Source organism: Stenella coeruleoalba (genome assembly GCF_951394435.1).
Source record: "Stenella coeruleoalba genome assembly, chromosome: 4".
Classification (NCBI taxonomy): domain Eukaryota; kingdom Metazoa; phylum Chordata; class Mammalia; order Artiodactyla; family Delphinidae; genus Stenella; species Stenella coeruleoalba.
The window spans coordinates 13,284,554-13,310,986 of record NC_137149.1 but is presented as its reverse complement, the minus strand read 5'-3'; the positions used below and the strand labels follow the sequence as shown (position 1 = coordinate 13,310,986).

Sequence of the window (26,433 nt, the reverse complement as noted above, 5' to 3'; positions counted from 1 at the left end):
TTCACCACTGCGCCACCGGGGAAGCCCCCTTTAAACACATCTTGATGTACGACATTATAAAGGACACATTTTTAAAAGTTCCGTTTTTCTGGGTTGAAATATTTAGACAAGGTTAAAACTTTAACATTTAATATCTAAGCAGTTTGTCAGTTAAGTCAAATCTGTGACTATCTTTTTGACCAGATATAACCCTTTGGTTAAAGTGAGAAATCTGGGTTTGAGTTACAGTCACACTAGTATTTTTACGCTCTGAGCATATGAATTAGATAGTGTTGTCAATTTGAAAACTTACTATCTAGGCGATTAATGTTTGCTTTAAAAACTGAGGTAAGGAACCAGCTGGATTTCCTTCACATTCATTTAGGGATAGGAGATTCCTGTGAAGTATAGGTCATTATTATATTTGGGTATTTTGTTGCCTTTGGTACTGTATACTTCATAGAAGACAAAAAGAAAGAAGACATATTAAGGAAATGTAAATCATTTTTTATAGGGGAGGTAATAGTCTATGACCAATAACTTAGCAATAAAATTATCAGTTGCATAGTGTTTAGAAATAATATTTGAATTGTGTGAACTTAGCAAACAGAACTAGCTCATTATAAAATACCTTTATCTTTATGTAAGACTACTTGGTGTCTGAAAATACATTCTTTAAAGTACATTTTTATATTATACATTTTCTAAATACATTTTAAAATGTAGTACATTTAAGTATTAGATCATTAACTTTGACAGAGAATGGAAGGGCACCTATAAATTTGAAAATAAAGTAGTGGAACTTACTCCAGTGAAAGGTCATTTAGATATTAAAGTGAAGCATTTTAAATTCCATAAAGCTGAGTGAACATAGGATACAGTTTATGTACAGGAACTCATTCATTCATCCTATAGGTTATTTTAACACATAGCTAATCCAATACATTGCATTAGGTAATACATAGAGAAGTAGTATGTAGAGGTCTTTAATTGAACTTTAATTGAATTGAAGTTCTAGAACTTCTTGAGAGTGAAATAAATAAGAATGAAAACAGAGTGGACAAAACTGATACTTTGAAGGAAAAAAACAGCCTTTCTGCATATAAACCATAAGATAATTAAAACCACTAGGGTGTAGTCCTTATTGTAGCTGTAGAGTTTATGGCCTGATAAATGGTCCCTGTTCCACCACAGAGAGTAATTCTAGTGACTGGACAGTTTGTTTTCCTCACAGCTGTCTTCTTCCCGGGAGTAGCGTTGAACAGACATCCTCAGATTCTTAATCATCTTACTCCTTTGTAAAAGCTCTTCTCTCTTTGTCCTCCAGGCCACTTCCCGTTCTTTCTTAGCTGGAGTCGCATGCCAGTCCTGCCTCCCTGGTGCCACACCCAGGTCACTGAACTTGCTCCCTTACAAATTCTTGAACCACTTGGGGATGGGTTCCTTCAGCTGATGGCTGCTCTTAACTTAGGGCCTGCTGACTTCCCCCCCGAATTTTAGTCTGAGGAAACTTACATTTGAAGGTTTTGAGGTACCTTGCCGTCTCACATACATAGCCGATGTCCCACTATGATCCATGCATCCTGTAACCTTTATAGTAGGTATCACACTGAGGCTACTTATCTACTTGCTTACTGTGTCTCCCTGTGGGCCATTCCGTATCTTGTTCACCATATTTCTGGCATCTAACTTGATACAATTGTAATTGAATTAATATATTAGCTAATCCACTACATTTTGACCCCTGCGACAGAAGAGGCTGCAGGAGAGTGATCTGCATGTAGGATGTTACCTGTGCTTCCTGAGGAGATGGCGCTCTGAGCAGCTGCCACTCGTGCCTGGTTGTCTTGGCATGTCCCTCCGTGCTGCCAAAGGATTGTCGCTTCACTGATGCAGCCAGGGTCTTTGGCCAGTGACTTCCTCTTACTTGGTCTTTCCAGGCAATGTTCTGATTATAATCAGGCTTCCTAGGTAATCTTTCGCTTTTTGGGCAAAGTCCCAAATGCCCAATAATTAGTGTTTTGTCTGCCTAGCTGTTATGCTCCTCATGGCAAATGGACACTCCGGGCTCCTATAAATTGCATCACTTTGAGCCAGTTTTGATGAAATCAGACAGGATGTCAGGACAAGCCCTATTGAGGACTGGACCCAGAGGGCTGGGGGTATCTGTTGTAGCTGCCCTTTGAAGTCTTGTTTTGCTCAAGACCTCTCTCTGTGATGTCTTTATTTCACATTTAATTCGAGAGAATCTCTTTTCTGGAACTTACTATAACCTTTTAGAGACACGTATATAGAACATTTAAGTGATAATGCAAGGCAAGGCAGGAGTTGATTGGCTGTTAAAGAAAATAGTACATTAAAAAGTAGGGTGAAAAAGTTCTAAAAGAAGCAAAAATGTGAAATGAGTGGTACAGAATGTAAATGCTCTTAACTGGAATGGTTGACAGGGTACTTAGTGACTGAGCTGTGCCCTGGAGAAGAGGTGGGATTGGGATGGATGGGGGTGGGGGAGGAAAGGGCCAAAGGACCACCATCAGCAGAGACTGAGGATGGAAAGAAGAGGTGTTTTCAAGGATAGAAGCCAGGCAAACTGGTTACAGGGGCTTGTTAGGAGAGATGTTTGGGTAGAGCAGGGAGGGGCCAGGTGGTGGAAAACCTCTGAGTTTCTGGCTGGACCCATTTGCAGTGTGGAACGGAGGGGGAGATAGGCATAGGGAACAGCTCGATGAGGTCACCTCGTAGGATGGTTTAATTTGTTGTAACAATTGGAAGGGGTAAAAAATTGTGGGCATGGAGAACGGAAGGGTGGTGCCTAAAGTGATCTTCGGTATAGGTGGCTGAAGACCTCGTGGGGCAGTAGGGGGGCTGGAAAGGGTCATACGTTATGAAATGACAAGCCTTGGCAATTGAATAGAAAGGTAAGAAGAGATGAATATTAGTAAATAAATGAGCAAATAGCAAGATTCTGAGTGTGAAGTTGCTGCACAGAGGAATATGCTAGGTTATATGTATGTTAAGTATTACAGCGTTTTGCCCAAAATGTGCTGTTTCTTGTTGTTACCTCCCCTTTGCTCTTCAGGACTCTGGCTCAGAATCTTTCCGACTCAGTCAGGCTGTGTTTCTGTAGAGCCTTGTGTTTACCACTGTCGAGCATTAAGCATATTGAATTCCTGTGGACTTGTCTGTCTTCTCTGCTAGACCAGGAACTCCATAAGATCAGGGATAGTCATTTTGCTTCAGCGCCTCCTAATATATTAGGTATTCAAATGTTTGTGGGATGCATTATATATGCAGTTATATTTTCTTGCTGCTTTCTCTGGAGTGTTGCAAGTAGCCCTTTTAATTGATTATTACTGATCCTACTACCACCTAGATAATAATCAGTGATTGCCCTAAATGATGCTAAGGGCCCTCTGCTTTCTCTCACTGGCTTTCTTTGGACAGATGTTTGCAGCATGCAACCGCTGTAGTGTCTGTCTTAAAGATAGTCACGTGTGTGTACTTGGATTTCTTGGTGGAGTAAGTAACCCCAGGTGAGGTACATCAGGCTGATGTCAAGGATTAAGTACGTTAGAGCCCCAGAGGAGGCGATTCTGGCGTGCGCTCACCCCGTTGCTGTACCAGGTTCCCTGGAGAAGTACAGCACAGCATTCTCAACCTTCTTCACTCAAGATCTTTTAGGGCTGGTGAAAACGGAATTTATTAGAACAAAAGTACTATTTTTACTCTTCTTGCGGAATTTTGCATGAGAGTATGTATGTGTGTTTAGGAACATCATTCTATTTTGGTCAACGCTTGCATTCTGCATACAGTGACTGAAGCGCGTGCTTTCTCTGGGAAACTGTGGAAAGCTAGCAGGAAAACATTTTGATTTTAAAAGATTCTCCGTTTTCCAAACTCTTCCCTTTAGGTAAATGTTAGCTGTCCAAGTCAATGAAGCTGCGACCAGCGTTTGTTGCCTCATTTCCAGCTGGGGACCGCTCGTGCGCTTTCTCAGCCTCTTACCTTCTCACAGTTCTTACACCCGCTCCTCAGGTGGGAACTGCATTCTTCTTGCCCTGCTGCTTCACGCTGTTACTTTTAAGGAATTCCTCTTCCGGTAGCACCTTCCTTTTCTTTTCTTCTTGTTGTAAAGCTCTCTTGTAACGTAGGCCCTAGGGAGCTGAGGCTGAAGCTGTTGCTGGGAACGAGTGGTCTTCGCCTTTCCGTCCCCTCCTTGTACGTCCTGACAGGTCCGGGGTGGGAGCAGGGGTGCCTTCCAGGAGGCTGGAGGAGGGTTCAGCTGTCAGCAGTTGGTGTTTTGGCACATGGTGACAGGGCGGGGAAGATAATCTGTTTCAAGAGGGGAGGGGGCCACGGGAGTGTGTTGTCTGCGGAAGTTTTTCCGGGGGTGGGCCTGCCCCAGGCCGAGTTGTAGGTTGCTGGGTGTCAGAGTTAGGGGTGAACGGGGCTCTGCAGCAAAGCCGGGGAGGGGCAGTGAGGGTGGACTTTAGGACTGTGACCCCGCCCATGACCTGAGTGAGGACTCACGTCCCGGGCTTCCTTGTGGAAGTTCTTTTAATGGTTTTGGAAGGATCATTTGGTAAAAACACACAAACTTTAACGGGTGAGTGTCTCATAAAGAAAGTATAAAATAGAGATTAGGAGCCTGCATATTTGAGAGAATCATACAGGTCTGTTTTGTAGGTGGGAGCAGACTGCAAAATGGGGTGCTTTTTGACTTAAGCTTTACAGTTCCACTTAGAGCGGACCTTTGGGTTTTTGATTTCCGACTTGTTGTAGGACAGTTCCTGTCTTGTTTCGAGCACGGTGGTTCCACATTGTTTTTCCACACCGTTCCTGCGTGCCACACTCTTAGAAGCTCATCGCATTGTAATGCTGTGATTCCCAGTGAGGGAGAGGTTGGGATATACTTTTTTGAGGGGCTGGATGGGTAGGGAATGGATGACCAACCATACTTTGACTTGGAAAGCCCTCCTCCCTCATTGGGAGTCACTGATCTGGCAGTAAGATCAGGGCCCTAAAGATGTCGAGGTGATCAGTAGTTTTAGTTTGGAAGAGCTTTTCGGATTTGTTTAGAAAGCTGCCCTGTGTGAATATAACCTCGAGTTCACCTGTGTAAAGTTCAGCGACTGGCCGTTCAATCTCGGTGCACTGCCCTCTTTCCTAAATGCAGTCTTTCTCTCTTCTGTGGTGCTGGAGGCCTGTTACCACCTGGCAGGCGTTGGCAAGGTGGGCTGGGTGTCCGCACGAACTGCTTTCTTAGTTTGGCTGAGTTCGGTTGGACAAGGCCTGTAAGGAGTTGGGGTGAAGGGTAGTGAACTTGGATTTGCAATTAGAAGTTCCCTGCTCACAATGTGACCTTGGGTAAGTGGCCGCTTGAGCCTGAGTTTCCTAATGAGTAAAGGGGAGGGGTCTGGATTCCAGTGAATCACTGAGGGGTTGGAGATGACTAGAGGATACATTTGCATTCCCAGTTGTCCCGTTGGTTTTGTTCCTAGGACTCCAGGTACTCAGCTTTTAGGCTTCTTTTAGCAAAATTTGCCCGAGAAGCATCGTCACGCCCAGCGCAGCGTAAATATTGACACGTCCCGGCACAGCCCCATCCCCACGCATACGCACACGCGTAAAATACGAATCTGTCTGTGGTGAGGAAGCCCTGTGCTCATTGCCAGGGGTTTGTTCCTGCAGAGCTTGCTGCCAGTCCCCTAAAGAGACTCCTGGAGTAGTTGTAGTGATAATGTCACAGGAACGAGAGAGAAGGCCTGGCACCTTGGGGAGACCTGCTGATATGTGACTTCTCCACTCCTCCCCCTCCTTTTTGAACCTGTTCTGTTAATAATTGCACCTCATTATGTATCTTTGGTCTTTTTACTGCTTACGATTCAAATGCTACTTAAAGCCGATTGTTTGCTTTTGTGTGCTGTAAATCCTGGGCTGCCATCGGAGGCACAACTTGATGATTGTGTGTTATCATCTTGGGTTAAGTGCTGTCTCATTGCCTTGCAGGCTGCCTGCTGTTTCCCGGGGAGATCATGAAACGAGGTCGCCTTCCCAGCAGCAGTGAGGATTCTGACGACAATGGCAGTAAGTCCTGCTTTGTTGTTCTTGGAACCTACCAGGGTTTGGGTCAGTGTAAAAACATGGTTCTTTAATGTAATGCTTTAAATAGCTGAGGCCCTTCGAATATCAGGGAGGTCAGCGAAGAGCTGAGGCCTGAGAAACACATCTGAGTGTGATACTGTAGGTCTGTAACCAAATCTTTCTGGGTAAGGTTGACTGCAGGCAGGCATTCCTCAGGCTTCCTGTTTGTTTTCCAGAGATGGATAATCCAGTTTCAAGAGTCACTGGTGTGTCTGTTTTTCCTAAACATCATTTACAGCACTTCACAGTTGCTCTTTATGAAAAGGGAACTTAATCGAAGCCAGTTAATTATTAACTAGTCCAACCCCCGATACAAAGGGAGATTGAGGACTGCCTAGTGTGATGTGAAAATATTAAGTACACGAGTCAGCGGTCTTCAGTTGATTTGAACATGCCTGTATTTAATAATACTACTGTATGCATCTCAGCTCTCTGGCATCCTCGTATTTTCACAGTGCAGCTGAGAACCAGAAGTTAGTTGGCTTCCAGGCAGGCAAAATAAATGTCACACAGCATCTGTGTATTGGGAAGCTAACAGACGATCCTGGGAAGAGCTCCCTTCAGATAACAAGGAAATTTTGTACCTAGCACAGTGCCTGAGCTCTGGCCCGTTATCTTATGTTTTATATTACAGATCAAATTTGGGAAACCTTGAAAGAATGCTCGCTCTGCTGAGTGATGGGAAAAGTATTGGGCCTGCTTTCAAGGAACTCTGTCTTTGGCATGTATAAGATTGAGCTCCGATGGAAAGTCACCAGGACAGTCGGAGATGCCTTTCTGATGCACTGTGGAAATGTATATATGTAGACACAAACTCAGGAGGGGGAGGGCAAGGGAAACCTACAGAGGACATAAAAGTTGGGCAGGTCCTGAAGGATGAAATCGTTTCAGGCAAACAGGGTTGTCTTTCCGCGCTCCAAGTTTTCGGCAGATTAAAAGTGGCAAATTAGAAAGCAAAGCTTTGCTGTAGGTGGCCACACTGACAGCCACCGGAAACATTAAAAACAGAAGAACTCAAACACAGCAGTTTGACTGCAGCGTTGGGTGCAGGCATGGAGCAGTGGGAAGGAGAACTGGTGGTGATGGGTGGGTGTTGGGTGTCGGGGGTACCTGCGAAGTAAGCTGAGACCGGAGGACGGTGAAGGGCTGGGAGCTCTTGGGACAGATGGTGGGAGCTAGTGTTTGGCATGAGGGAGGAGTGAGCTGGGTAAGCACTCCAGAGAGAGGGGCGTTCCTTCTGTTTCAGGGAGCGGTATTAAGGGGCTGTACCCCGTCTGTGGGAGCGTTCGGGAACCCTGAACTTCTTAGCGCTTATCGATTCACGGCCCTCACTACCTGTTTTCTCTATTTACTTAGGCTTTTTACTCCTTGAGGCAAAAACATGCTTAGGTATTTCTTTTCTGCCCCCTGTGGTGCCGGTCAGAGTGTCCTCTGGAGTTACAAGCGCTCAATAAACGCTTGCTGTTAGCCCGTGTACACAATTTGTCCTGCAGCAATTAAAAAAGAAAACAACTTGCTTTTTAAGTTCAGAATTAATCAGAAGAAGGGCTCATGAGTTATGTCCGTGTACTAACAGTGCCTGGTAAAAGGCTCAGAGTCCTGTTTTCCTCTGATTTTGGTTGAGGAGCCGGTCCGTGCTCACGTTGTTGACTCTCAGCACTGCCTCATGTCCACTTTGGGAGAGCTGGGTTAGAAAAGGTTCTCCTGGAATGTTCTCTCAGACTTAGACTCTTCCCCTTTCTGGACTAGAGGATGTGCATTCTTGACGTTTCTGTGTGTGTCTAAGTGTCCTCCTGTAATCCAGTGACGTCGGATTAGGGCCAATCATTTTCATTTCAACACCGATTTAAAGGCTTTATGTCCAAATACAGTCACATTCTGAGGTATTGGGGGATTAGGCTTCAACATATGAAATTTTGGGGGACACAGTTCAGCCCATAACAGCCCTAGAAGACCAAATGCTTCATCTAAACCTATATTTCCACCCAGAACTCTAGGGGAGGAGAGTACCCAAAGTCCCCACTAGAAGTCTATCCATCAGGTCACCTTCCTGGTAATGGGCCTTTTTCGTCCTCCAGCTAATATGCCTGTGTCTGTGCTGGCCTCCCTGAAGAAGGCAGGGATGGAGGACTAAGATAAATACCTACAGGGTACAACCTGGGTTTTGTTCTACCCTAGGCTACACGTGGAAATAGAGTGGTGGTGGTAGAGGATGAGGATGCCAGCTGCTAGTGGGAAGGAGGCAGGCTGGCTGTGTCCTGGAGTTGATTCAGTGTGAAGCGAGTGGTGACACTTGATGGCTGTGCTGTCTGTCCAGGCCTAGTGATTTGGTCATTATGGTGGATGATGGTCGTGGTAAACAGCTCTCATTGAGACCCCCAGAATGCCAAGCCGTACGAACACATGTACATTATCTGCACCATGGGACACACTCCCCATCCTTTCTGAGGGCAGCTGCTGCCCAGTGTGGGCTTCTGCCACCAGCCTGCCTGTTGGCACTGGAGCCCATCCTCTTGTGTAGGCACGTGGTGGGTGTGGGCAGGTGCCTTCTGCCCCTGCAGTCAGGTGCACAGAACTGGGCCTGCCCTTAGCTGGGTCTGAGTACTTGGCAGCCCTGCTTGTGAGATGGGCGGTCCGTGCGGTGGCCTCTCCCCAGCCTTTCCAGCCTGCGGTCCCGACGGAAGCCTGGCAGCAGCTCCCGGCCCAATGCAGAGCATGTCAACGTGGAGAAGAGGCAGCTGCGGACGTCAGCTTGGGGCCCCAGCACCAGCCATGGTCACGGCTAGGCCCCGCTGGCCTCCTGGGCTGGGTGGAGCCCTTTGCTTTGATTTCTGGCCTGGTCCAGGGGCACACCGGTGTGGTATTTACAGTTGGGGATGGACCGGCATTTTCTGTGCCAGTGCAAGCCCTCATCCAGCTGCAGTCATAGTTGTCGAAGCCTTTCTCCGGGTGCCCTGGACTGCCCGCCTTGGCAGTTGCATGAAGTAGCACTGGGGTGTTTGCAGGCTGTGTCTGTAATTGCTGGGCTCCTGGGACTGGGTGGCTCAGCCAGTCTCTGAAGTTATGCATTGTGCCAGGGTGTGGCCCGGGGAAACAAGCACTTTATTTCCTGCTTCCAAGTCCATGGTCCTCTGTGTTAGGGGTTTTGGCAAATGTGGCAGTGGGTCCCCCAGCTATTTTTGGTGTTTCCATCCAGCCTGCAGGGAGGAGGAAGGAGCTGGAGGTTGAATCGGTCATCATTGGCCAATAATTTTATCAATCATGTCTCGGTAATGAAGCCTCTGTAAAAACCCAAAAGGACAGAGGTCAGAGAGCTTCCAGGTGGCGAGCACGTGGTGACTGGGAGAGAACGGTGCGCGCCGAGAGGGCGTGGAAGCTCTGTGCCCTTTCCCCATGCTTTGTCCTACGTATCTCTTCGTTTGGATGTTGACTCATATCCTTCAATATCCTCTTAGAGTTAAGTTGGTGATCTAGTCAGTAACATGTTTCTCTGAGTTCTGTGAGCCGCTCTAACAAAGTAGTTGAACCCGAGGAGAGGGGCTCATGGGAACCTCTGCCAGTCAGAAGCACAGGTAATAACCTGGGCTTGGCAACTGGCATCTGAAGTGGAACTTGGTCTCACGGGACTGAGTCTGGAATCTGTTTCTATCTCCGAGTCAGAATTGAGTTGAATTCCTGGACACGCTGCTGGCGTCTGACAGTTGCTCGTTGGTGTGGGGAAGCTTCCACAAGCACGTGTTGGAATTGGGTCTGGGAACCATTTTCACCTGCCTAATGCCCTAAATTTCAGGGCTGTGTTGACCACCCCGTGGGAAGGCCTGGTGTGTGGCGAGGGCTCTGGGGCCAGGCACCTTGTGAGGGCCCTGCCTGGTCTCCCGGTTTTTCACACCTGCGCTGACCCTGAAACACTCCTGTCTTCTCCAGTTATCCAGCCAGCTTCTGCTCCATCACTGGTGATAACGAAGGCACAGAGAATAGCTGAGTAAAATTCAAACCTACTAATTCTGCACTTAGTAATGCAGGTCGATGAGTGGCAAACATGAAGTTTTGTGAGGACTTCTGTTTTTCTGGGCTCTCTCCAGCTTACAGATAGAAAATGAAGAAAGACCAGAATTTTTAGTGGGTGAAACGTACTTTCTGCTTTGGACCCTTCGTGTTACATTTTTTAATAACTTGCCGTCGTGTTTTTGGTCTGGCTGTGCTTGGTTTCCTTCATGGCAAGTCTCTGGAGGCTTCTTGGAGGTTTCTCTTTTGCATAAAAGTTAACTCTGCTTCCACTTCTCTTTCTGTTTGACTGTACCTTTAATTTGCTCCTTTCCCCCCATCAGTTGCATCTTGTGATACCGCAGAGTTGTGCAGGAATTCTTGAAATGTGGAATTTTGGGCTCAAGTGCTACAGAACGTGGGCTGTGCCCGTGTCTCCTCCAGGCACCTGGAGATGGCTTTACCCCTTTTCAAACCCGACTTGGGGCTTGTCCTTGCCATCGATGGGCAGAGCATCGTCTTGGGCTTGAGGAGTAACTAGTACAGCATGATCTGGTCTGTGGACTTGGACTCAACAGAAGGGCCGGGTGACCATGAAACATTGTGTCAGTTGGTCAAAGGCCCAAGTATGTTGAAACATTCTTGGGCCAGTTCTCTTAAGGTGCCCATTAAGCTTTGTTTCTTTGGAAGGTGGAAGTGAGTTGGACGGTTAGAGCTAAGCCATGCTGGGATGGAAGGGCTGGGCTGTGGGAGACGTGGGGTCAGACCCTGATAGAAACAGCAGTGGTGTGAGAGGCTCGTCTTCTATCATGCAGTTCAAGCAAGTAGAACTACATTACATTTGTTTTCTTCTTCCGGATAGGACTTTGCATAGCACCACTGTACTGGCACAGGGCTGGCCTGACCTTGCTCCCTCCAGCCTGCTCTGCTGTGGTGACACCGGCTGGCCTGCAGGGCTCCACACTTGCCAGGTCCCAGCACCTTCCTTTGTTAAGCTGGTTTAACACTCCTGAAGACACCAGAGCAGTGTTTAGCATCTCGAGGCGGGGTCTGAGCCACAGGAGATTCGCCATTTGGTCAGTGGTGAGGTTCTTGTGTAGTTTGCATTTGTGGCGATGTGAACAGCCACCCAGGCTGCCACTCATTCTCATTTCTGAACCTTTCATGCGCTGCACCACCTGGGAGGCTTAACACACACGAGCTACCGAATGTCGGAGGTGTGTGCAGTATGTATTAGATTTGCTCTTGAGGTTTTCTTCCTTATTTTAGATCTAGGGCAAGACAGCATGACTATTTTTAATATTTCAAAGGAGAGTGTTCGAGATAAATGCATAATAGCACCAGAAGGCAGGGTTCATAATGCAGTGCGTGCACGGGAGCCACGCTCGCGATGCCGCGACCTGTGAGCCTGCTATAGCTTTTATTATTGCCCCCACATTTCTGTTTTAAGGGAAGGTGGGGATAGTAAAACAAAGCAAGGGTTTATTTTCTGTTAATTCTTCTCAGTGTTTCATGGAGATTAATTGTTGATACTCAAACAGCGTATATGTCAAGAATTTAAAAGTCACGTACGCTTGTCACTAGAGCGGACTTAACTTTAGGTAGTAATATCTTGTGTGTGGGCAATAAAATAATTTTAGATATTATTGCCAAATTTTTAGAGTTCCTAACTTCTCCTGAAAGCAACGAGAAAATAAAACAAAATCTTACTTGCCATATTCTTTTTTTTTTTTTTTTTTTTTGCGGTACGCGGGCCTCTCACTGCTGCGGCCTCTCGCGTTGCGGAGCACAGGCTCCGGACGCGCAGGCTCAGCGGCCATGGCTCACGGGCCCAGCCGCTCCGCGGCATGTGGGATCCTCCCGGACCGGGGCACAAACCCGTATCCCCCGCATCGGCAGGCAGACTCCCAGGGAAGCCCTATTTGCCATATTCTTAATTTAGCTTGTCATTAAATGTTAGCATTCTGAAAACAACAAAATGCAGCACCAACCCAGCATAATCTTAGCACGTGGTTTTTAAGAACTAACAAGTGGCCAGTATTTTACTATAGTGTAAATCAGAATCTCCCAGTCCTTTTGGTGTTTGAAATACTCTAATTTCTGGCTTAAAATTCTTTTTCCTCCAACATACTTTCAAAAAAAAATGTTCTGTGACATAACTTTTTAAAATTAAAATGGGTGCGAATTATTTTTGCTTGGATCGTGTTCTGGGAAGTATCCAGAGGGAACATGGGTGAGGGAGGAGAACTGGCGTAGGAACGTCAAGGCACTTGGCTTGGAGTCTCCTGTGGACTGGCCGTGGATGTCTTTGTAGATGGAGATGTGTTCCAGTCAGGAAGCAGTGCCCCCGCCATGCTGTCTTTAAAGGCATTAGTGCTTTGTTTCCCATGGCCTCATCTTCCTCGAGATCAAAAGCATGACTTCTCATAGGTGAAACAGAGCCACCTCCGACTCTTGAGTTACAGTCCCAAACAACGGCACTGTGTTCTGTTCACTTAAAGACGTTTTTTTAAAAAATTGAGGCTCTGCTGTGTGCACAGCACTGACTTAGGTATACTGTGTGTTGTAACTAGTTATGACACAGTGTTAAAGTGAATTAGAAGGAGGAAATCACCATCAGCAACTGTCTGCTGCTGGACGTGGGAGGATCCAGCTTCTCACTGTTCAGCAGCAAAGTCTAGGTTTTACACAAACCACCCGTGCAGGGTAAAACGGAGCGTTTTCTTTTCCTTTACTGTTAATGGATGGTAGAAAATCATCACTTATTCTCTGCACACATTTAAATTTGTACACTTCGATACATTTTGACATGTTTACACCCATGAAATCATAAAACTCATGATAATCCTTCTCTCCCCACTTTCCCCAGTCAACCTCTGATCTACTTTCTGTCCCTATAGATTAGTCTATATTTTCCAGAGTTTTATATAAATGGAATAATACAATACATACTCTTTTTATCTTTTCACTCCACATAATTATTCCTGCATTCATCCGTGTTGTGTGTATCAACAGCTCGTTCTTTTTTATTGCTGGGTAGTATTCCATGGTATGGATATGCCGCTGTTTGTTTATTCATTCACTCTGTCAGTGGATGCTTGGGTGGTTCTATAAATAAGCTAAGAACATTCCTTATGTCAGTGATAATTTAAACTTAGCTTTCCCCCCAGTCTTTCCCTTTCTGCAAAGTGAGTTTAGTAAGATTAATTTTTCTCTTCCTCTTTTTGCATTAGGCAAATTAAAAGGAAGAGGAACAGACTTTCTGGGTGGACCAGAATTTCTCTTGGGTAATACAATCAGATACCAGATTTGTAGCATTTTTGAATATCTGTTTTTAAAAGCAGGCAACATTTTTCAAGAATATAGAAGCAGCCCTGGAAAAAGTTACTAAATGATTGCAATTACTTGGATGTGTCCTGTGCCAGCAAAGCTGCAAGCTTCCTGGCAACCTTGGAAACCACCCTGGAGGGATCCTGACCCAGAAGGAGGCAAAAGAGGGTCATAAAACTTAAGAATGCATGAATTTGTTGTTGCTGCTTTTAACTCTGAAAGTGTTCGACGTAAGCGCTTGTGTCCCCGGACCCCATGTTAGTTATTGAAGTACAGCAATGGAATGGCTTAAAATTTCTTGTCATTTATAACCCTGTACCTAGTGATTCACAGTAAAGGGGGCATCCCTGTCTGCCCTGCACCTCTTCGCCCTCCCTGAGCCCCGGGGCCGTCCGTCTACAATTGTCTTGTGCTTTTCCCCCGTCTCTCCTTACTGCCTGTGGGCTGGCCAGACGATGGCCTGCAGGACCGGACGGTGGAGGAGAGGCCTGTCTGGAGACATGAGCTGCTTAGCTGCCTTCCTCATCAGGTTTCTAATTTGGCTTCTGTCTTCCTTTTTCCAGTGGTGACCAGATTCAGAGCTTCCTACAAGTCAGGCTCACCCCAGTGTGCCCAGAGTATTTCTTTCAGTGTGGGTGTGAACTTTATTCTTGTTCATCTGGGAGTCTAGAGAGACACACTTAGGATTGTTTTTTAAAGAAGAATTTTCTAGACTGTTACTGAACAGTGCGGTAGCGTCACCGATAGGAAATCTAATTCTGCTGGCGTAGCAGCAGACCGTCAGTCAGTTGACCCAGTAAACAAGCCTCAGGACTGGCCATCAAGGGTCGTGCCCTTCCCTGTCAGAGGGAAGCTTGGCAATCCCCTTCAGTCCCTGTCATTGCAAATCTGATGATAGGCTTATGGGCAGAACCTACTCCCTAATGCCCCCAGAGTCTTAAGGATGCTTTGATTCTGTGTCCCTTGTCTCTGGAATCTGTAGAGATAAGGGTTTCCTGTTTTGAGTGGCAAGTGATTTTACTGGTAGAATGGCAGTTCCCTCAGTTTTTAGCTTTTATTTGGGGCGGGGAGTTGTTAATTTCTGGGAGATGGTACAGTTTGTTCACCATGGAGGCACGTTACTGGGAAGGTAGACAGGTGGTTAGGGCTGTTTCAGATCTCTGATGTCAGTACGGCACCCGCGGACAGGAGGCGGTGGCAGAGGCAGAGAAGAGGAGCTGGGCTCTGAGCTGTTGGGCTGTGGAGTGGATGTGTCCTGAGTGAAGAGAGTCTAGAATGACTCTCTGATTTCGGACTTCAGGTAGAGATGGTGGTGATATGCGTCAAAGTAGGAATAAGGAGAGCAGGTTTGAGTATAATGTCTAGCCCAGTCGCTGTTGTGCTGGGTAGACTGATCTCAGGAACGCCGTGGGCTTGACTGATGTCTGATCTGAAGGGTGAACATGGACCTGGTGCCGGGGAGGGAGGTTAGTGTGGGAACGCAGGTCTGACAGTCTCCTGGGCCTGCCAGGTAAGACCGTGGGCGTGGATGGGCGCTCCCCGGGGAGGGCACTGGAGCAAGAAGGTGAGAGAGCTCATGCGGGAGGGCAGGGACCCACAGTGGGGGCACCAGGAAGGAGAATTGCCGCTGCGGCTGAGGGAGCGTCTCAGGCAGGGTGGAGACAGTGCTGCAGAGGGGTCTCAGGCGCGAGAGGAGCTCAGACTCGGTGGCAGTGTTAAGAGACATAGGTGGCCTGGTAGGGCTTCCAGTTTCCGTGGCTTGGCGGGGGAAAGGCCCCACGACAGAGGATAAGAGCATCCTGTCCTCGGAGCTCAGAAGAGAGCCGACAGGCATTCTCTGGGAAAGGGGAGTAGGCAATTTTGAAGGTGATTCGGCCGGAGCACCGAGTCTGCGGCGGGTCTGAGTTCCCCGTTCTTAGGGATTGCTGAGTTCTGTTGTGGGGTCAGACCTTCCGGGGCACGGCTTTGGGAGTCAGCACAACGATGGTAGTGTTTAAAAGTTACTGGAAATCAAGAGAGAAGCTTCTGAATTTCTATTTACCAATGCAAGGCTTTGAACCTCTGCAGAAGTGCAGGCTCATGGGTGAAGGCTCTGCCCGCACGGTGTTCTTGAAAGGCCTCTCCCCCCGTGAGTTGTGCCTGTGACGCCGCAGCGCTGAACGCAGTGTGTGCGGAGTGGTCTTGTTGGCCTGCTGTGGGAAGGGAGCGTTTCAATGAGCCGTGGGGGTGGAGGAGCTCCAGCGGGGGAGAGAAGAGCTCTGGCAGAGCATCGGGCCGGCTCCTGGGGCGGTGCTGAGGGGCGCCTCGCTGAGTCTGGTTAAAAAAAAGAACCCTGTGAACCCTCAGTGATTGGTGTACTTGTAATTTATTCCTATTCGGATATTTGTTTCTTTAGGCCTGTCAACTACTTGGTCACAGAATTCCAGATCCCAGCACAGGAGAAGTTCATGCTCCAGACATGAAGATCGAAAGCCTTCAGAGGTATTTCTTGAATGCTGGCGTGACTGTGCGTGTCGTACGTGTGTGCGTGAGTACATATGGTTGACACACACACCTGGTTGGTTGATAGTGGTGTCAGTCTGTGCATTCTTGGGCAAGTTACTTAACCTCTCTGTGCCTCAGTTTCCAAATCTGTAAGATGGGGATAATACAGGTGTTCACCTCGTAGGAGTTTTGTGAGAATTAAGTGGGTTAACACCCAGAGGTTAATATGTAGAGGGTAAATCCTGCTCAGTAAATGTTAGCTATTATTATTATTAATTCTTTTCTTTTTTTTTTTTTTTTTTTTTCCTTCTCTGTTTCACCTTTGCTGGCTCCCAGCAACTTTTCCTATGGCCTGGAGATCAGCATGTTCAGCTGCTGCTGGTCACTGCCAGCCTCAAGTTAGTTTTAGTCGTGAATTTGTGGTTTGTTTGGCAAAACCCAGTGTAATTCTGGGGTTCTGTTTAGGGGATTATGCTTAAGGCTTTCTCCCCTTCTTTTGAAATTTGTTTCTCACCTTACATTTCCCTGCTCCCTCACATTTTGTTATTATCTACCTATCTGTCATCTATCCAAAATTGTTTTTGGGTGAGTTTCTTTGTGGCTTTTGTTGGTTAGGGGCCCCTCCCACTCCTGAGATCTGTGTTCTCTGAAAACCTTGGACTGGGCTCTGAGGATCTAAGTGATGGAAGAAAAGGCATTTCAGTGTGTCACAGTGTTTAGGTGAGCAGGTTATGGGGAAGAGAGTTTTCGGTCCAGCCCCTTGGTTTTGCACTGCCTCTTAGTGGGATGACTTCAAAGACAGCCTCATCCCGTAGCGACTGAGCAGAGGCCGCCATCCATGAGGAACTTCTTCGACGGTAGCAGGGAAGCCGGGGGCGCTGTGTTGAGCGTAGGATTCTTTAGTTGTGGAATAACTTCCTCCACGAGGAAGTAGCGTATAATATACTTCAGAATTGTGCGAAACCATCCCAGGGGACACTTAAACATTAGATCAGATGCTCACGAGAAGGTGCCCGTTTTATCACCTTGATTTATTCCAGGCCTTTGTCCTTTTGAATCTGCAGCGCTGCCTTCCTTTCCTCTGGTATCGGGAGTGACTCTGCTGCTCTTTTTTCTCTCTTTAATTCCCTCCACAGCCCCCTCAATACCCTTCTGATGTCCACACCGCACTCCTGTTATTTCAGGGCAGGAATCCAGGGTGCTCCAACAGGGAGCTGATACCTGTGTGAGAGCACCGGTGCCCCAGGCGCAGCTAGAAACCCCTCCCAGAGTCGGCACTGGCAAGTGTGGACGGTGCCAGTCTTGTCCCTGACCTGTGTTTTGTTCCAGCGTTGTTTTTTTTTTTTTTTGGATGGAGTGCTAGGGTGGAGCCCTGCTGGGGACTCAGGAGCTCACGTCCGTGTGAGGGCATCTGTTTCAGTCCCTGACCGTCCTCATCAAGTCCCTGAGCGCAGGGACGTTGGGCTGCCTTTTCTCATCTTGTTGCTTCAGTCTGATTTTCCTCCTTCTTGGGCAAAATCCCTTACTTGTTACTTACCAGACTTAGCTGGAACGTGTTTTTAACTGATGTGCTTCCTGAAGGTGTAGATCTGTGACTTTGTTTGAAAGGACTTTTTGGGGGTCTGCAGGGCACGGCTGACACAGTTAATGCTCCCCGGGGCGCGGGCGGGCATCTGCCGCAGGGCTCGGTGCTGCAGGGGGGCCTGATCTTGTGCTTTTGTGTGTGTGTGGGTGCACAGCCAGGTTCTTGCTTGTTACTGGGACTTTAGAGATGAGGAGTGGCAAACTGGGGGCAAGTCGGGCCCCAGACGGCCGGCTGGAGACGTGGCCCTCTTCCTCAGACACTGCCTCAGACTTCGTTACGGTGACGTTCATTTAAGTGATCACCAGCCCGAAAAGCCACCGGGAAAAACAAATACGGACCTAATAGCAGGCGTATAGTGTGAACTGTGCTTAGCAGCACAAGAAAGAACTCCCTGTCCCAAGAAGAGAGAGTTCAGCATTGTGACTTGTGTAAACAGGGAGTGTAGCTTACAGATGCAGGCACGCTTGGTGCCAAATACAGCTTTGGGCCGGCGCTAATGCCAGGGTCAGAGCTTCCTCGTGCGGCCCTGGGACAGGAGTGGGCTGGGCTCCGGCCGCCTCCCCCCGCTGCCAGGAGGAGCGGGCACGCGGGGGCCACCCTCGTGCTGCTCCCCTCTTGGCCCCAGATGAGGCCCGAGGGGCCCTCTTGGCCGAGGGGTGCTTTTGAGTCTTGTGCGTCTGTTCGTGGCAGGGTGAAGAGAGGGTGGTAGCGTGCTTGCTTTCTTCTTTCTTCCTCTCTTGTCTCCTCCCCTCCCTCCCTCCTCTCCTTTCCCCACAAATGCTGCTTTCCTAGTAGAAGTTATGCCGGGTGAAGGTGTGCAAACACATTCTTTACCAGCCCATTTTCTACCTTGCCTCCATTGGTGTGTCGTTGCTTCTCTCCCAGATGTTTCCATCCTGTACCCTGCCCGGCTCTAGCCAACCGGGACCCGCCCTCCCCGGACACCTTGCTGTTAAGCCCGGGTGCCTGGGCAGGCGGGAGGTGGGGAGAGGCAGTCTGAGTCGAGAAGAGGGGTCCCTGGGGGCTCTGGGTTTTGGCTTGGAGTTGTTACGTGGTTAGTGGAGTTTTATTTCTTAAACATTTACAAGAAAGTCACCCTTGAGTGAAATATCTCCCTCCAGGGATTTTTTAGGCGCGTGTTTTCAGCAGCCTGCTTGGTGAATTGGGAGTTCTTAGAAGTTTTTCCGGGGACGGCAGCGAGGTTCCTGTGTTGCAGTAGCTGGTGCGGACCTCGCCATCTCTCGGAGCTGGCGAGGGAGGGAGGGCAGTGTGAGCTGCTGCCACCTCCGACCCTGAGCGAGGCCCAGGGCGTGGCAGGCCGAGGGGTTTCCTGTAATAGGTCAGACTGGTTCTCTGTTGAAACAGTGACCTTGTTACATGGCAGCTCCATGGTTACCCTGCAGCTGCCAGGGCTCTGAGTAAGAATGCAAATATCCAATGTCAGTGACCCTTTCTTTCCCTTTCCAGGTGTTTAGGACAGACCTGATCACTGCCATGAAGTTGCATGACTCCTACCAGCTGAACCCGGATGAGTACTATGTGCTGGCAGATCCCTGGAGACAGGAGTGGGAGAAAGGGGTCCAGGTGCCGGTGAGCCCTGGGACCATCCCTCAGCCCGTGGCCAGGTAGACGTGCCCCAGGGGAGGGGTGCCGCCTCTCCCCTGACAGTTGCCTTTCTGCCCTGACAGCTGGGTGCCTGAGAGGAGCAGTGGTGTTTGGGTCAGCAGTGAGGCTTCTGGGGAAAGAGAAATGCAGTAGAAACACACCTCAGGTCCGAAGGTAGTGCTTTTAAGGGCCATGGGCCTCCGAACTTAACATTGCAGCCAATCGGGAAGGTGCCTCTCTCTCAGAGAGGAAGGTAAATTCCAAGGCTCCCTGGGAAGTGGCTGGCTGCGGGGGAGGGACATTTGGATGTTTGCACAGCTGCTTCCCCTCTCCCTCTGGAGGGCCGCTGTGCTGGAGAGAGGTGCCTGTCATCGGTTGGGTCCTGCCGTGGTCCCTCCATCTCTGGGGGAGGACGGGTGTGAGCAGTCCTGCCAGGTTCGGGTCCCGTGGGCGGGGAGCTTAGCGGAGGAGTGTGTTGAGGAGTATTCCTCGGACGGGCTTTCTCTGGATTTACTTCTAACCACTTTTCTCCTTAAGGGTCTTGAGGGTCGGCTCTTCGCTGACCGGCTTCAGCGTGAAGCTGGGCCGGTTTTCTTGTTTCCTCTCCGGCCGGCTCCACTGGCCTTGAGGCTCCTCGCGGGGCGAGGGAGCTGAGTGCCCTCTGTGCTCAGCTGGCAGCCGGCTTTGCCGCCGCTGCGTGGTCAGTCACCTGCCTGCTTTGCGAAATGACCTCTTTCACCGTTGCCAAGTGTGGACTGAACTTACCCCTTGGCCCTCACCCACGTCCTGTCCCTCAGGCGCCGGCGGTGGTCGAGTTTGGTTATTGTGTCTGGGATCTCTGTGACAAATGTCCCCATAAAGATGCAGGCTGAAACGACCGCTCCGATGCCTCCACAGGTCAGACTGCAGCCTGTGGAGTGGACGGAGGGTTTCACTGGGCTCTGTGGGAGAAACACGGTTTGGTTGCCTCAGGGTTGCCTCTGGGGCACAGCACCGACTAGCTGTGCAGCACTGACGATCCCAGTCCAGGGGTTACGAGCCCAGCACAAGACGAGTAAACGCTAACACGGCTCATGGAAGTGTCAGCTAAAACCCTGCCCTTAGCTGAGTGGGACGAATAGCTCCCTTAACCGTGCCTGTCTCCGTGTCCTGTGGGTAAAGCCACCCTGGTAATCACAGGGTGACGGAAACACCTCGACGGCCTCTTTGGACAGCTGGGTGTTAACGCGAGCTGCCGGCACGCTGCGACATGCAGGTGGAGGGCCGGTGGCCGTGGGGTGCTCCCCAGGCGCCTCACTTCCCGTCGGCCGTGGTTCGCCCTCTTCCTGCGCTTTCTTTTGCGGGGGCCGGCAGTTCTCCAGGCGTTCCCGGGGCCGGGGCGAGGGTGCAAGTGCAGGAGCGGAGGGGACTTGTGCTCCTCCCTGGGTCCCCAGCTGTGCCGGGAGCATCCCGCCCGTGGCTGGGACTCTGGTTCTCAGACTGCTTAGCGATGGACAAGGCCTGAGTTCTAGAACCAGAGGTGACGGGTTTCTCCCTTTGGCTTCCCGGCCTTCTGCCATGCAGAAGCTGTGTGCCCTGCCATGCAGCTGCTCTGGCCGCCTCCGTGTCCCTGCGAGCCCGGGGCTTGGTGGCCTCCAGCAGGGGCGGGCAGGCCTGGTTAGTGGAAAGTGATGTAATCTTTAACCCTTGACACTGCTGTCACAGCTGGTGGCTGGGCACGGCAGCGTCCTGGGAGGCCACGTGGGAGAGGCTGATTTTGAAGACTTCTGCAGCGTTTTCCCTTGCATCTCTTTCTATTTTAGGGGTTATAACGACTCCTGCTTTGCTTTATCAGCGGTGGCGTTAGGGTTTTAACTCTCTGAACCCGGCAGTGACCTAAGGTTTGGGGGTTGGAGGTGGAAGCTCGCTTGGGGGCCTCCTGGCAAACTTCCTTTCTTGTGGCAGGAAGGGTGACCTGGCTGCCTTGTTTTCTTGTTAACCAGGGTCGTGTCTGAAGAGAAGTCCCTCATGTTCATCAGGCCCAAGAAATACATCGTCTCGTCGGGCTCCGAGCCTCCAGAGCTGGGCTACGTTGACATCCGGACGCTGGCCGACAGCGTGTGTCGTTACGATCTCAACGACATGGACGCTGCGTGGCTGGAACTGACCAACGAGGAGTTCAAGGAGATGGGTGAGAGGCGGGGGCTCTGCTGCTTGGCCGCGGACGATGAGCGGCGAGTGCGTGAGGCCCGCGGTTCAGGGGCGAGGCTCCTCACCGCTGGCGACGCCAGCTCCGTCTCGGCCTCAGTCCGGTCTCGGGATCACGGGCTCTTTGTTGGAGATGCGCGTGTCCTGCTGCGGCAGGTGTGCTGAGAGGGACTCAGTCTGTGTGCGTCTCGTGGACAGAGAGGTGGGATCGAGGAGGGGTGTCTTCCACGGGCAGGAAAGCGGGGGCTCCCAGTTCCTGCCCTGCACCCCGCAACCCTGCCGGTTACCTCAAGAGAACTGAGGCCCAGAGAAACGCAGCGCTTCCCCGAGATCGCACGAGGGTCTGGTCCACAGTTTCCTGCTCCGGTGTTCTGTTTCTTCCCCCTCCGGCGGTGCTATTCGGATGCCGCCTTCTTCAGCCGTGGCCTGCAGTTTCTCACAGGAGACGCCACTCCAGCCAAGCTCACCATTTTCCAAACACATCCCTCGTGTTCTCACCTCAGTGATTCCCCTTGGGTCCTTTTCCAAACCTGAGTGTTTCTCCTCTCACCCGTCGATCTGTCCTGGCTTTCCTTTGGTGAAGCCCTACCTTAGCTGGGTGCCCTGCCCATTGCGATCTTTTCTACAAGTCAACCATTCTTGTGTATGTACAGCTCAGAGGACCTCGTTTGCTTGCATCTCCTTGTGTCACGACCAGGAGGACACTTGGATCTCGGCTCACACACCACTTCAGGTTGCTAAGGGTTGCCTGAAGTGTGGTGATGGCAAGTCAGGGAGACCCAGTCTGGGCTTCCTGTGAGAGACGTGAGGATTCATTAGCATGTGCTGTATGTAGGTCAAGGTCGGGAAGTGGTGGCACAGGCTGTCTGTGTGCAGTCTAGCACATGGTGAATATCTACGGAGTGTTTCATGGTGGATTTCAAAGCCCTGAGGGGCCAAGACTTCGTTTCGTGTGGAAGCCTGAGCCCGGCACGGGGCCTGGCGTGTGACAGGTGCTGCCACGCGTGCTGCTCCCCCGCCTTTGAATGGGAACGATGGTGTGGACTGAGCTGGGAAAGCTGTTACTCCGATATTTTGATAAAGTAGATCTCCTTCCTTTTGGTCCTTGGTTTTAGGTATTAGTGGCCAGGATGTTAGCAGGCTAGGAGGTGGGAGTCTGTTCGGAAGTTTTCAGTGCTCTCTTGGAACTGAGTACTATGTTTTAGCTTCATAGACTATAAAATTCTACCTTGTAAAGACAACTGTAACGCACTGGACTGACTGGGTGTCCTGTGTTAAGGCAGAGGGACAGACGGCCAGGGACCGGGGGCTTCGGTGGGTGGTCTAGGTGGTGAGTGCTGGGCTCACGCGTCAGACTGCAAGGCGGAGCTGAGCACTTGGGCAGGATGAGCGATGCAGTTGTAGAACATGGATTGAACGCATGCGTAAAGGCGTTTGTCTTAGCTTTTATTGGTCTTTTTAATGGTAGAAATGAATTATAGGGCATAGGGCTGTATTTTCAAAGCCAGTGGTGTTTTCGGAACTGGTAGGAGGAATTGAGATGAAACCTCCTGGCCGCGCAGAAACGACCTCGTCATGAAATAAGGTTTGAGATGATAGGTGGCTTTTTTGACTGTGTGTTTAGGGCTTATCACAGTGTCAGCGCTAATGTGTGCTCCAAGTTTTCAAAAACTTGGAAGTCTTAATTAAATCTATGATAATGCATATAAGTTGTTGTTGGCCCTAATGACACTTCTGTTGTTTCTCGCCAGTTACATGTGTTTGAATATTTTTTACAAGCTGTTTTTTTCTTTCCTGCATGAGTATTTTCATTGTAGGAAGTTTGGGATACGTCCGCAGATGGAAGAAAATAAAAGTCTCATCCCCACCACTAGCCGTAACCACACCATGATAACCGCCTGAAGTTTGTTTTTGGCCGTTCTTGCATAAGAATGCATTTTCTTTGATTCACCAGGAGCTGTCTGTCTCCTTTGCTTGAGACGTCCCTTGTGTTTCCGTCTTTCATGTGTCTGACTAACTATGCATCTCAGCTTAGTAAATTCAGAGGGTGAGGAGGGATAAACCAGGTAAAAAACATTTGAGCGTTCACAGTGAAATCTGTTCTCGGCACCATTTTAAGTAGCAAGAATGGGATGTGTTTTTGGAAGAAATGCCCAAACCATAACAGGTGGTCATGGTTTTGAAGTCGCTTACACGCTAGTTGGTGTATATAATACAGTAATGAAACGACAGTCTAACGATATATGCATTTAATAGCCTGGAACCATTTTGGGAATGATCTTTCTACAGCAAGCACTCCATCTTCAGTGCCTGACCGTGCCTGACCGTAAACTGTTGGGTGCAAGTCTCTTTCTGCCTCTGAATTTCAAGACCCTTCCTTGGAAGGGTCTGAGGGACATCCAATAGAAAATATTTGGGGGGCACTCAGGAGAGATTTGTTTATAATATTATTTATTCATTGTGCATTTTTATTAGTATGAATAGTATTATGTTTATTAATACGGGTTTATGAAAATGGTTTTGTGGCATTTTCCCTCCAGGAATGCCTGAGTTAGATGAATACACCATGGAAAGGGTCCTGGAGGAATTTGAACAGCGATGCTACGATAATATGAATCATGCTATAGAGACTGAAGAAGGCCTGGGGATTGAATATGACGAAGACGTGGTCTGTGACGTCTGCCAGTCGCCCGACGGTGAGGACGGCAATGAGATGGTGTTCTGTGACAAATGCAACATCTGTGTGCACCAGGTATGTGGGCAGCAGGGCCCGGAAGGAGGCCCCCTGGGGTGGTTCCTCCAGACAGGGTCCATGAGTTAAAGACGTGGGCCCATCTTTTTTGTTGCTGACAGGTGCTTAGTGTTTGAAGTATTTCTTGTTACTCTTACAACCAGGAGAACAGGATCCTCTGTGGACCTCATTCTTTCTTCGCATAGTGCCTTTATTCCCATCCACAGAAGTCAGGTTTACTGAGACTGTATGAGCCCCCTGCCCTGCTCCAGCACCTGGCTTTATAGCTATTGAGAACGCTGGAGGGCAGGGGGCGGGGGGACTCTTGAAAAGGCGGTTAGTTTGCTGTGTTAGTTGCCCTTGCACGAGCTGGATGGCTTAAAAGAACAGAAGTTTGTTGTCTTGCTATCTGGAAACTAGACGTCTGAAATCAGGGTGTCGGCAGGGCCACGCTCCCTCTGAAACCCGGACGGAGAACCTTCCTCGCCTCCTGGCAGTTTGCTGGCGGTTGTGGGCGTTCCTTGACTTGCAGCCGCACGACGCTGGTCTCTGGCTTTGCCGTCACTTTGTGTCCTCCCCACGCATCTGTGTCTTCACACGTCGCCATCTTCTTGTAAGGCCGCCAGTCACGCTGGATGAAGGGCCCACCCTACTCTAGTGTGACCTCATCTTAACTGACTACATCTCCTGTGGCCCTATTTCCAAACGAGGTCACATTCTGAGGTACCGGGGGTGTTAGGACTTGCTTTAACATATACTTTTCGGACACTAGTCAACACATAACATTTGCTAACATGTTAGTAGATAAACGGAGCCCTTGAACAAGCGGAAAGGGTCCCCTTTTCTTGAAAGTTATTTCCTGTCCTCCGCGATGTCGAGAGGATTTGGCGGTTGCTTCAGTAAGGTTGGGCACTGGGTGATTTAAAAAGCTTGGGAGAATCTTAGTCTGGACCCTTACCTCTCTCGTTTATTTTTTTCATGCAGTAATGAAGTAATTTGTATTTCTGTGGGGACACGTGTTCACATACGCTCTTTAGGTAATAGGCTCTCCAGAGGTACTTTCTTTGAATTCACCTGTTGATGCTGAGATTTAAAACCAACTTAAAGGGACAGTGGCTTGGGTGACCTCTTGGCAAGAAGAATCCGGTTTGCTTTGTGAAGTTCCTGACTGTTGTTTTCTTTAGAATGTGTCTGCTTCCTGGGTTTCCCTCTGCCTGAGGACTTTACCAGCGGTGGCCTTGTCCCGTCTCATCCTGATGGGGAGACCACAGGTCTCTTGCTTATGAAGTCATGTTATAGCCCATCTGTAGCTCTGGGTTATCTAGGTGCTTTCCTCGGGATAATGGAGAATTCTTAGAGAGATTTTTTTGTTTCAAGACCATGAGCGTTGTGGCTGCCATTGTTGCTTTTACGTTGTTGGTGCCATTTACTTGGATGATGTTTCAGTTCTTTTCCTGCCATTTTACTTCCCCCCCCACCCCCCCACAAGACAAATCTTGTTTGAAAAAAAGGGTTCTGCTTGAAAACTGCTCAAACCCTCTGCTTATAAATGAGTTAACTGAAGTCAGGGTGGGCTGTTCAGCGTCCCACTGCGGGTTAGTGGCAGAGCTGGGGCTGGACCTCGGGGAGCTCTGGACGACACCCACCCCCACACCCCCGCCCCGAGCCTGGTCTGCTGTTCTTTCAGCCACACCACGTTGCCTATTAGCATTTCCTGTGGTTCCTTTTGCTTTTGAGATGTTCTTCATGACTTGTCTTTCAGGCGTCCTCTATTTAATCTTCTATTTTATTTAGACTTGCTTTTCCAGTAAAAAAAAAAAAAAAAAAAAAAAAAATTACCTCTTCAAATGAGACTTTGTCTAGAGTGCCTGATACAGACCTTTCTGATATTTGAAACCTTAATCGTGTCAGTTAGCGCTATTAAAAAAAAAAATTTTTTTTTTTTTCCCTTCAGCAAGTCTGTGTTGACAGTGGCTCATTCATGGCACCGACACAGTTCTCCTAAGCTCCAATCTTAGTGTCACTTAACTTCCCTGAACTATCATCCTGTGGTTTCCTTTTTGCGTCCTGGATATTCAGATTGCATAGTGGCTGTGTTTTTCCTGTCTGGAGAATTGGAACTATGTTACTGTCTCTCCACTTCCTGACTTGTAGTTCATTTAAGGATAAAGTTCTGAACAGTTTGGTGTTTTTAAAAGGCTCTGCATGTGCTCCTGGTACCATCATGGTGTTGTTTCTTCACTTCTTTAACGTTTGCCTTTTCTTTCTTTGAACCGTCTCAGTGACTTTAAGTTGCCTTGATTCCTGCAGTTTTTGCTGTCTTGTGTAATTTACCATCTTATGCAAAGCAGGCTTTGTTTTAAATATCCGCCAAAGAGACCAAATTCTCTTTGTCTAGAATGTC

At 49.0% G+C, this 26,433-nt stretch overlaps 1 protein-coding gene across 9 annotated transcripts in view; it reads left to right on the top strand.

Moving 5' to 3' along the window:
* JADE1 (jade family PHD finger 1) overlaps positions 1-26,433 on the top strand; it is a 215,705-nt gene that overhangs the window by 169,760 nt on the left and 19,512 nt on the right. For all 9 annotated transcript variants that reach the window (XR_013827937.1, XM_079919323.1, XM_079919324.1 and 6 more), the window contains 5 exons: positions 5,989-6,066; positions 15,833-15,918; positions 18,974-19,131; positions 21,094-21,281; positions 23,839-24,050. Coding sequence is in view for 8 of the 9 variants with exons in the window: in XM_079919320.1 (XP_079775446.1) it covers positions 5,989-6,066; positions 15,833-15,918; positions 18,974-19,131; positions 21,094-21,281; positions 23,839-24,050 (722 nt within the window). In the remaining variant the exon portion in view is untranslated. The remainder of the gene's footprint in view (positions 1-5,988; positions 6,067-15,832; positions 15,919-18,973; positions 19,132-21,093; positions 21,282-23,838; positions 24,051-26,433) is intronic.